Source organism: Formica exsecta, unplaced genomic scaffold, assembly GCF_003651465.1.
Source record: "Formica exsecta isolate Colony F162 unplaced genomic scaffold, ASM365146v1 scaffold1389, whole genome shotgun sequence".
In the NCBI taxonomy this organism is placed as follows: Eukaryota; Metazoa; Arthropoda; class Insecta; order Hymenoptera; family Formicidae; genus Formica; species Formica exsecta.
In genome coordinates, this window is record NW_021848720.1 from 39,827 (window position 1) to 51,712 (window position 11,886).

The 11,886-nt window shown below is 36.7% G+C and overlaps 2 protein-coding genes across 3 annotated transcripts in view; one reads left to right on the plus strand and one right to left on the minus strand.

The window, feature by feature from the left end:
• Nucleotides 1–9,819, minus strand: part of LOC115246129 (retinoid-inducible serine carboxypeptidase-like) — a 37,624-nt gene extending 27,805 nt beyond the window's left edge. The window contains exons 1-6 of one of the 2 annotated variants that reach the window (XM_029824756.1): nucleotides 9,582–9,819; nucleotides 9,028–9,138; nucleotides 6,933–7,155; nucleotides 6,691–6,855; nucleotides 6,197–6,274; nucleotides 5,472–5,626 (exon numbers count right to left, since the gene is read on the minus strand). In XM_029824756.1, the coding sequence (XP_029680616.1) occupies nucleotides 5,472–5,626; nucleotides 6,197–6,274; nucleotides 6,691–6,855; nucleotides 6,933–7,155; nucleotides 9,028–9,138; nucleotides 9,582–9,614 (765 nt within the window). In that variant the 5' untranslated portion in view covers nucleotides 9,615–9,819. Of the gene's footprint in view, nucleotides 1–5,471; nucleotides 5,627–6,196; nucleotides 6,275–6,690; nucleotides 6,856–6,932; nucleotides 7,156–7,496; nucleotides 7,629–9,027; nucleotides 9,139–9,581 lie in introns of those variants that run through there. The other variant, XM_029824757.1, reaches the window with a different exon arrangement.
• Nucleotides 2,211–4,061, plus strand: LOC115246130. The gene is made up of 2 exons (XM_029824758.1): nucleotides 2,211–2,890; nucleotides 2,972–4,061. Exon 2 carries the CDS (start codon nucleotides 2,975–2,977, stop codon nucleotides 3,758–3,760), a length of 786 nt encoding a protein of 261 aa, XP_029680618.1. The 5' UTR covers nucleotides 2,211–2,890; nucleotides 2,972–2,974; the 3' UTR covers nucleotides 3,761–4,061.
• Nucleotides 9,820–11,886: the final 2,067 nt, after the last annotated feature.

Below are 11,886 nucleotides of genomic sequence, written 5' to 3' on the forward strand. Positions count from 1 at the left end.
AAAAAAAAAAAATATCTGTGAAAGAAGTTCAATAAGAACATACATTCACAGCTTACAAGTTTTGTTTACGAAGCTTGGTTATGAAGTTAGACAATTCCAAACGAATGTCAAACTTATGTCATGTCCACACGACAACGACAATTTCAGGATGTACAGAACGAATGGAGTGGCAATTTCACACGAATGCCACTGGCAATAAGCCACACGATAAATGACATATTTTTTTTATTCAAAAATATGTTTACCCTCCTATCTTCCTTTTTTCTGTGTTCCTTTTTCAGATATTACTGAAAACAAAGAAATCCTGGATAGTCAAACTGTTTCCTCAGTAGAGCAGATTCCATCTGAGCACATAGAAAATTCATCTGTTGATGAGATAACTGATGAGTCGGTCATTCCCGAGGATATATTGGATTTATTGGGGGACGATCCCAATGCAAATAAAGAATTGACAATCAAGTTCCATCCAGAGCTCAAACGCAGATGGGAGAAATGGATGCAGGAAGGTTTTCCGGAGGAAAACAAGAAAGCTATCCTACAAAAGTATCCAAGGAAACAAGAATTATATTCTGAGGCTCCCAAGGTTAATTTGGAAATCGTTCCAATTTTGTCCGAGATTACTATTAAAAGAGACCATCATTTTCTTGAGACACAAAACTGTGTAGATTCTGCAATATCAGCTCTGGCTGCTGCAGTTTCATTAATTCTCGATGATCCCGATGACGGCATTGATCAGGGAATGCTCACAAAATATCTTTGTGATGCTGGAAAGTTATTGTCTGACGTTTTTTATCAGCAATCTGTGGCCAGAAAATCTTTTATCACTCCTTTGCTAAATAAGGGCGTTAAACCCACAATTGAGGCTACTACATCGGATGAATGGCTGTATGGAAACAAATTTGCCGAACAGGTTAAAGAAGTTCAGGCAATCGGAAAGGCGTGTGCAAAAATCAGAGCCCAAGATAAACCAAAAGTATCGACATATAAATCACGAAATCAGGGAAACTTGAAATACCCACCTGCCAGGTACAGGCAGGTGGGGACGTATCCGAGACGATCAACAATCAAATTCAAGCCACGGAGCCAAAGAACAAGCCAAGGTGCATCAAAACCCTCGAGTCGAACGTCAAGCCAATCGACGTCGACGAAGAAGTAAAGGAGGTAAGAATCCAAGCAGGTCGTCTTAGACTTTTCATCGACCATTGGAAAGAGATCACTACTGACAAATATATTTTTAACTGCTTGAAAGGATATAAGATTCCTTTCAGAGAAACTCCTCGCCAAGACAAATCATCTAAGGATTTTGTCTGGTCAGAATCAGATCAGGTAAAAATTGCTCTGGAGATCAACAATTTAATGTCCAAAAATGCAGTTGAAGAATGTGAAGATTGCGAAGGACAGTTTGTCTCTTCTTATTTTCTGGTTCCGGAATCTGATGGTTCTAGCAGGTTTATTATTAACCTAAAAAAGTTAAACGAATTTATAGATACCTGTCATTTTAAAATGGAGGACATTTGTTCAGTTAAAAGCTTATTAACTCAGGGGGCATATATGTGCTCCCTTGATTTAAAGGACGCATATTTTCTTGTCCCAATACATATAAACACAGAAAATATTTACGATTCAAATTCAAGAACAAACTGTTCCAATTTACTTGTCTACCCTTTGGACTATCTACAAGTCCGTACATTTATACAAAAATTATGAAACCAGTCATGCATAAATTGAGAACAATGGGCATTTTATCTCTAATTTACATTGACGATTTTCTCTTTATACATAAATCCTTTAATAGGTGTCTAACTAATATAAATGAAGCAATAAACCTGCTGGAACATTTAGGTTTTGCAATAAACTATTCGAAGAGCTCATTAACTTCAAGCCAAAAATGTAAATATTTAGGTTTCATAATTAATTCTGCTGAATTTAGACTAGAGTTAACTGAAAAGAAAAAACTGCAGATCGCAAATCTGACTAATCAATTCAAGATAGGAAGTTGCTATAAAATTCGTGAGGTGGCTAGAGTACTCGGGGTGCTAACAGCGGCATGTCCGGCGACAGCATACGGCTCAATTTACTGTAAACGTTTAGAAAGACAGAAATTCTTGGCACTACTCCTAAATGACAATGATTATGAAGGAAAGATTTATATAAATAAAGCCATGTCTGATGACTTACTCTGGTGGAAAGAAAACTCACAGACAGGGTGCAACCCTATTAGAATTCTTAAATTCGCCCTAGAAATTTCTTCAGATGCTTCATTAACTGACTGGGGAGCTCACTGTCAAGGATCTAGTAGCCAAGGTTTCTGGAATCGACATGAGAAACATTATAGTATCAATTACCTTGAATTACTAGCGGCTTTCTTTGCACTTAAATGTTTTGCTCCTTCATTGTATAACTGCGAAATTCTGCTAAGAATGGATAATACATCTGCAATATCTTACATAAATAGAACAGGAGGTGTTCAATTTCCTCACCTTAGTGAGTTAGCCAAAAAGATCTGGCAGTGGTGCAAAAGCCGAAAAATTTGGATCTTTGCATCGTATATTCCCTCAAAACAAAACGTGGAGGCGGATGCGGCTTCTAGAGTAACTAATATAGATACTGAGTGGGAATTAGCTCCTGAAGCTTTTAAAAAATTAAATAAAGAATGGGGTCCATTTACAATAGACCTATTTGCTTCTAGATCGAACAGAAAATGTAAGCGTTTTTACTCTAGATATCCGCAACCGGATGCAGAGGTGGTAGATGCTTTTACAGTTACATGGAAAAACGAAAAACTCTATGCGTTTCCACCTTTCGCTCTCATCGCGAGAACACTACAAAAAATAGTTGCAGATAAGGCTGAGGGCACAGTGGTCGTTCTTTTCTGGCCAGCTCAGCCTTGGTATCCATTCTTTGCTTCACTCTTATCTGCTCCACCTATAATTTTTGATCCACACGATAACTTATTATTATCTCTCTGTAGACGATGGTCACACCCGCTGGCGTCAAAACTTTCATTGGTGGTAGGGAACTTATCCGGATGGCGTTCCTGAAGAAAGGAATCAATGAAGACTCAGTGGATATTATGATTAACTCCATAACAGTTTCGACACTCAAACAATATCAAGCTCATCTAAAATTATGGTGGGACTTTGCATCGGTAAACAGCATTAATATGTTTCAAGCAGATACGCCCGCGATTATAAGTTTTTTAACAAAAAGATTCAAAGAAGGCGCTAGCTATGGTACACTAAATTCAACAAGATCGGCTATCTCTCTTATCTCCTTACGTGATATCTCTAGTGATGTTCTAATATCACGGTTTTTTAAAGGGATTTTCAAACAAAAACCTACAAAACCCAAGTACTCTAGCATCTGGGACACTGCACCGGTACTTAACTATTTAGAAAATATTAATCCTTTGAACCAATTTAAGGCCAAAGAAGTAGCAGAAAAGACTGCGACACTTTTAGCATTAGCTACCGCACATAGACTTCAAACATTAGCTTTAATAAAGACAGATAATATTTTGATTTCAAGTACTGGTATTACTATTAAAATACCAGACTTGATAAAAACTTCAAAACTAAGTAATTTTCAACCTGAATTAATTCTTCCGTTTTTTAGAGAGAAACCAAGTCTCTGTGCAGCCTCAGTTGTTATAGAATATTTAGATTACACTAAAGACCTAAGATCGAATAATAATAAGAGATTATTGATTTCTACCGTGAAGCCGCATGGTGACGCAACAGCGCAAACAATTGCACATTGAATCAAGTCTCTACTCAATAAGTCAGGCATAAATACAGATCAGTTTTCCGCATATAGTACTAGACATGCTGCAGTTTCAGCAGCCCACCGAAAAGGCGTCGATATAGATACAATTAGACGTACAGCAGGATGGTCCGTCCATGTCACAAACCTTTGCAAGGTTTTACAATAAACCGATCCAATTATCTGATAAAAACTTTGCGCACTCCATACTTAAGGAATAAAAAATTATTTTGCTCAGGCGGTTTCTTCTTTAAAAAAAAAACAAAAAAAAAACATGCTTTTGTGGCGGTCCAACGAACCACCACAAGATCGAAACGACCACCCGGTATATGCGCCGACGAACTTTGACGTGCAGGGCGCGCGGAGCCCGCGCGCAGGAACGAAACGAGCCGCAAGAGCCCACCGCGACGCGGCGACCATCGCGAGCGCTATCAGTGAGTGGGATCCGTTGAGTGGGGCTTATAAGGCCGCGCAGTAGGCCTAGACGGCGAATCGTCGCTCAGCGGACGGAGAGTACATCCCGAAGCAAAGACACGTATAGAGCGGAACAATCCGCCGCCAAGCATTTGTCCACAGGAGACTGACACCGAAGGCAAATACACAGCGCAGCCTTCCACGGTCCAAACCGCCGCCCAAATCACCGGGCAACAAGCAGACAGGAGGAACCAAGAGCCCACAGTCGCCGGAGCCGCTTCCAAAGGAGAAACGCGTAGGGCGGAGCCTACTTCCGTGGAAGCTAATCCCGCTAGACTTGGAGCCGCCTCGACTAACGCGGCCCACACGGTTCTTCCTCAAGACGTGGGACATACGCTTGAGACGCTACACGTCACCCAGGGAAGCCTGGACAACACCGCCTCTATTATCGCCGCTCCCAGCTTCACCAACACGTCCGGTGACACGGGAGACGCAGATGATACCACCGAGTCGAGTACATCGCGGCGTCCAGGCCGGGCCACCTTCTGGAGTCGACCAGGCGTCACAATCTGACATCGACTGGGAACCATCCACGCGCGTTTCCAGCACGCAGACAGATCCGGAAGTTATCGCACGATCGACAGCGACAACCAACGACCTTAAGCCGAGTTCACCGGCACCGAGCTCTCGACCTAAGGCCTCGTCCACAGAGAGTTAAAAGCCGCCGAAGATCGCACGGTACGAGCAGTGGGGACCGCTGCAACATACTCGCACCACACCTTCCATCGCGTGGAGAGAAAAGAGACAGCGATAACCAGCTCTTGTAAGGGCAAACGAAACGGCCCTTTTCAGGGCCACCAAACATAAGAACGTAGAACATTGTAGATTGGCAATTAAATAAACAAATCTAGTCACTCCACTTGCGCGTCGTCAATTCTGAAAACCACTCCTTGCGAACAATAAAATTAGTTGCTGTATGCGAACAGCACTAAAATAATAATATAGATTATAAAAATAATCAAATTATTAATGAATAATTTACGCCTCTCTTATTTAACAGCACCAAATTACTTATACTATATTTTCTACACATTACAATGGACATATATAACGTAAAAATCTATGATGAACCACTTTACATAAGTGACAAGAGTGAATACGAAGTGGCATTAAATATATAAAAAACATGTTTCTAGAATTTTACTTGTTACAAATCAATCTTGAAGATCGCTTACGGCGATATTACAATAAATATGGAAGTTGAATAGAAAGAGAGAAAGTGAGAGTATGCATACCATATGTCCGGCTCTGTTCACCCAGTACATCCAGAATTTATCATAAGTTTTCAAAAAGCCCTCGATGATCTCTTCAGAGACGAGCGGCTGCCTCACCGAGCTTTTCCAGGTGTTACCGCCTTTCCATTTTAGTTTTTCGACCCAAAGAAGGGTGCCTAAAATATAATAAAGTAACCATGGATTATACGAGAACAGTAAGAAAATATTATGCTATAATAATTCCTAGTGAATAATGTCACTAAGATTGTTAACATAGGATATATAAAGTGGTTCATTATTGACGATGCAATTAAAAAGATGGTAATTCTATATGAAAAAAAGCTGAAAAAGTAGAGTAAAATTTTCTCATATGAGGTTTGGTTTCTTACAAAATCAATTCTAAACAAATTAAGGGATTAATAATATCTTTTAAAACCTGAATAATTTTTTATTAAAAAAATTGTTGAGACGTTAAAATGCGAAAGAAAGAATTTAATAATTCAATAATTTCTGTTTACTCGGCTATTTGAGAAATATCTAGATACTTGATATTATTTTAGATTTTACTTAAAATATTTTAATTCATCACACCATATTTTCATCATTTATATTTAATATTGCTATAATGTGCTTTAATGTTAATTTATTTCATAAAATTTTTTTACAAATTATTTTATTTGTATTAACGATATTAGCGTTGTTCATTATGTGTTGTAGCACATAGAAAAAAAAACAAATTAACTTACCCGGTGTATCGACAATTAAGTCCAATTGTCCATTGTATACGAATATGTTCAAGTGAGTTTCATTAAGTAATTGTTCCACTAAAACAGAATATTTTTGTGCATTTTTCATGAGTAGATTATAATGTATTATAAAAATATAAGCCTTAGTGTATTACATTATACGAGAAATAATATATCTTGACATCTCGCGAAAGATTCAGTTTAAAGCAAACACATGCGTCTAAATGTATGGGAATGCATGTATCACGATAGAGTTTTAAGTTTACATATGTGTTTATCAGTTATCCTTTTCTTACTTCATGAATTTATATAATTCATGAAAATTGATTCAACAATTTTTCAAAAGCTTACAAATTATTTAACTTTTATATCCATTTCACAAGAAAATAATGACAATAACATTATTAAGATGACATTAAGTTACACTACTTTTTTATCGTATTTTTGTTTTAATAATACATACATATATCTGATATTTCATATTTGATTGATACCTATATTAATAACAGGCTTCATAAAATCTTCTGTTAAGCAGTCGAAAACTGTGCTAGATTGGATGCCATGAGTGACGTTAAGACCGAGCGCTTTTTTTACTGGGCCATTCATCAAACTATCAAGTGACTGAGACCAAAGTGGAATAAAATATCGATATATAGCGTCTGCAATTTATTTAAAAAAATGATATATACGTGATTATTACGTTAATTATCATCTATTATGTTAAATGATCATATACCTCCATCAAAGGACAATATATTCTGTGGCGATGAATGATAATAGTTCCATTTCTGTTTTGTCAAAATATTGTAGAAGTCAACGTTGTAAGTTTTTTCTAAAACGATAGTTTGCGTATAAGCCCAATAGTTAGTTGCCTCTCGCCATTGGCCTGTTTCTATTTTATCTCTTGTCTCGTTTGCCGCAGCATCAATTTCTTTAAAACCTTCCGTATCAACCATACCCTGTGAAAATGTTCAAGAATTTTATAAGAATGAATAAATTATAGAAAATAAAATTTTACGTAAGACTAATGGGAGCCGATGAAGAGACAGTGAAAAGGGGATGGCAGAGCAAGCCAGTAAATTTTATTATCGACACATGTGTTTATCTCTCTTTTTCAATAGTATTACTTATCGATTAATTTTATATGATCTGTTATAAAATCAGTGCATTGCGTACAGATGCAACAAAGACGATAAATAATTATTAAATCAAAAGACACGGTAGTGTCTCGCGCTAAGTCACGCGCAGCAATAGCGAGGCACCTCGGATATCTATACGCGAGTCGGCCAGTTGAGAGTACCTTAGATTATTGGACCTCAATAACGGCTGAACCGATCGTATTTTTAATAGACTTAATCGATACCTTGGGTTTAAATTATATAATAAAAGTGTCTTTATCTTTTTTCTACATGTATCGTGAACGGAGGTAATATGAATGGAAAGCCTCAATGTGAAAATTTTCTTTTAAGAAACGTCCACGTCGTCATCATTCACGCAAGTCCCCAATGCGCATACGCGAATCTTGTACGGTGAAAGATCAAAGTAAAATAATAAGATATTATTGTGAAGGAAGGCATAAAAATATTAGTATTCTTGGATTATATCATAAATACACTAAAATAAACCCTATAATTAGAAAAAATTCAAATCTGTGGTTTATTTTTAATGAGTTTGGAGATAATCTCAGAAAAATACATGAAGAATTGGCTTCTGAATTAACTTATGAAGAGCCTTTATCTTTTTTCTACATGTATCGTGAACGGAGGTAATATGAATGGAAAGCCTCAATGTGAAAATTTTCTTTTAAGAAACGTCCACGTCTTCATTCACGCAAGTCCCCAATGCGCATGCGCGAATCTTATACGGTTGGAGCCATAGACATAGTATATCTAGACCGAGCGTTTGCCTTTATTTAAGGAGCGGGGGTAAAGATGCACGTAGAAAAGGACATACTCTGTTTCGTGCCCCTTGCGTTCTCTCTCGCTCGCACATAGCATAGCGCTCTCTTTCGTCATGCTACGTGCGAGTGAGAGAGAACGCAAAGGGCACGAAACAGAGTATGTCCTTTTCTACGTGCACCTCGGCTCCCACTCCTCAACACTCGGTCTAGATATACTATGTCTATGGTTGGAGCCTTCGACATAAGATAGCGCTAGCGGCACTTCGTGATGTTACTGCTCGCATCCATACCTGCTTTTGACAGGTATAGGTATAGGTTAAGTTTGGAATGCAGAGTGCAGTGTTATATAGCGTATGCTTTCATTTATAAAACAGTAAAGCTGCAAAATTCTTTGTGATACTTGCGAATGGATCAAGTATAAAACATACACACACACACACACACACACACACACACACACACACACACACACACACACACACACACACACACACACACACACACACACACACACACACACACACACACACACACACACTATCAATCAAAGAAATGAAAGGGTTGCTTTTATAATTCAGAAATATAATAAATATATTCATTTAATGATATTGCACGTAAACAGAAATAAGATAATATATAACATACAGTAAAAAAAAACAATGATATAATTGCTAAAAAGTTACCTTTTTTTAAAAAAAGTGGAAAAAAAGCGCCAAGTGCACGCGCACAAGTGCCTTTCGCTATAAAAAAACTCTTATACAAAATAGTGTTATTTCAATTTGTTGTGAAAAATTCTGATACAAAGAATTTTCCACAACAAATTGAAATAACACTATTTTGTATAAGAGTTTTTTTTATAGCAAAAGGTGCTTGTGCGCGTGCACTTGACGCCTTTTTTCCACTTTTTTTAAAAAAAGGTAATGTGTAATACCGTGCTGAGTAGATATGGCGCCCATGTTATTGTAGAGTCGATAGGAGAAATCCAAGCGTCCCCAAGTGCAACCCCCTTTAGATTACTTTCAATAGTGCCAGCCTTTTGAGCCTAAGGAACACAAGTTTCCGTTATGTTAGATATAATGCAAATTCCTATTTAGTAAATTACATTGCTTTATTGGATATGCTATTATTTGTGACAATTACCATAATTTACAAATATTATGGCTTATAAAAAGAAAGAGAAAGAAAGAAAATGTCCCATGATTACTTTAAATATCTCTTTATTTTCATAATACAAAAATGCGTTTCAGAAAGAAATTTTGTGTGTGTGTGCGTGTGCGTGCGTGTGCGTGTGTGCGTGTGTGCGTGTGTGTGCGTGTGTGTGTGTGTTTGTTTTAAAGATATCTTATATAGTTGATAAAAATTTCTTTTTTAAGTTATACTATTTCCCTTTTCAAGACTTCAAAATAATCAATATTTCTTTAAAATCTTTGGAACTATAATTCTTTTATTTATTTTTTTTTTAGTTAGCATGTTTGTGTTTCTTACTCGATCCCAGACAAGCGCAAATTCCGCGCCCATTTTTCCACCATATGATTCAGTGGTGATATATGTTGGAACAGGCTTAAATTTCGGTAATTGCTTGTAGAATCCTCGAATGCATTCTAAAAGATCGCTCGCGATTTGAGCGTTTGTCGTTGCGAATGCGGATATGTTTTCAGCGTTACTAAAGCCAGTACCAACAGGATTATCGATGAAGAGAACATTGTAATCTTTGATCTATAACATAAATATATATTTAAGGACTATCTGCAAACTTATTTTAATAAAAACAAAAATACAAATAAAGGCTCTCTAGATTAAAATCAAAATTAAAATTCGAAGAAGATGGCAATCAGAGCCAAACGCGGTAATTGGAGCGCAAAAAGTTTTATTATGTGAAATTCTCTACAATTATAGATAGGACGCTTCAGCCTCTTTTTAGGCCATCTTCAGCACAAATTAAATTGAATTAACTTATAACATAGGTTAACGGTCGTATGGTCTTAGTCGGTTAGTAACATGATCGGAAAGGTAAAAACATTGTCGCAGATATTAAAAAAACAAAAAATAAAAAATAAATAATAAATGGTCGCAGAAAGAAAAATAATTAATTAATTAATTAAAATAAAGACCGGTAATCTCTCACATCATTGTGGTATTGTAGAAGAAGTAGTCTGTTTGATAGCCGTCTCGATAGTTGTGTAGAATTGCCCGAAATAAAGCACTTGTCCATATATAGTTGTTAATTTGTCAATTATTATGCACTATTTACACAAGAGATATTTACAATGAAAAGTTATATACAAAGATTGTCTCACAATTAGACTCGCGAACTTATACAAGGTTTGAAACTTTTTACGAAGCAAGCAACTTCGACCGCGAAAAAGAGATGTGCGTAGATGAATTCGACGTGATGTACGAAAGCGGTCTGGCGCCGGGTTGCGTGCCGTCGTCGATTTTATTTACGCGGTTTTCTAGAAAATTCTGGATCAAGACTCTGGATATTTTTGCCGATGTGTCACAGTGGATGACTTTCGTTGTTATTATAATTTGTCTCGCGCAACTCTGTTTTGTTGTATGGTTTGGCAAGATAATAATCGCCGAACGATTTATGAAGGTATTGAAGGTGACTACTTTCCCGCAAAAATATGAACGTCGCACGCCTTTCAAATTTCTAACCGAAATCTACGATAGAAATTAGCTCGTTTTCTACCCGCGCTAATTTTGTGGATATTAGAGAGCGTGGCTCGGCTGTGCTTACAGTCGTTTTGAACAGAGTCATTCCGAGGATATATACTATCCAAAAATCTGTGGTCATGTCAATCTAAACGAATATAATTTAATGTTAGACAGATTAAGCGAATGGTGTGAAAGAGTAACAATGAAGCTTAAATTAACAAAAATGCAACTCACGAAAAGAGAATCAACGCTCCGCACGCAAAAGTGATGTCAGATGTAATATATACATTGTAGAAATTAGGAGAACCGGGCTCAGCGATTTTCAAAGTAATAATGATAGATCGTGAGCATAGCAAGGTGACGGGAGAAAACAAAAGTAACCAATAACAATAAATGTACACAATCGTCAACGGTGCGACATTGCTATTATAAATATAACAAACCATTTGGACTAAAAGACGATCTCAAATTATAAAAGTAATCGAGCGAATTAAACATATAAATTAAAGATATAATTAATGTAATAAAATAAAAATGTAACTGAGATGTACATATTAAATCTTTGAAAGTTTGTCTAATACTGTAAAATACATGTCGGGTAAGCATTCCGTGTCGGTTTGCAAGTTCAAACTATTCTTTTGTCGTTTGATATGTAAAATTTCTGAAATCAATCGTTTGTGTAAGTAGGGTTCATTATCGAGTATTGTGATTTTTTCCCAATCAAATCCGTGATTAAAATTTATTCTATGATCAGTTATGACGGAATGGTTGTTGGTGTTTCTTCGAATATGATTTTTATGCTCCGAAATGCGAGTGTGTAACTGTCGTTTAGTGTGTCCCACGTAAGAAGCATCGCAATCTATGCAATTGATCTTATAGACAACATTTTAACGGGCGGATTGAGGGCAAGAGTCCTTGTGCACTTTAATAAATGTGTTCAACTTGTTCATACTCCGATAAGAAAGTTTAACGTTTAAATCTTTGATGATGTTCTTGAATTGTTCTGATATTGAAGGGACAAACGGTATCGTAAAATAGGAAGTGGATTCTCCACTAAGTATTGTATTATTAGAAGAATGGATCTTATTGAACTTAAATTTAAGGCGTTTGTGCAAGACGCGGAAGATTAAAC

Coding starts and splice junctions, on each gene's coding strand:
- LOC115246130 (XM_029824758.1), top strand. CDS start 2,975: ATGGTCACACCCGCTGGCGTCAAAACTTTCATTGGTGGTAGGGAACTT.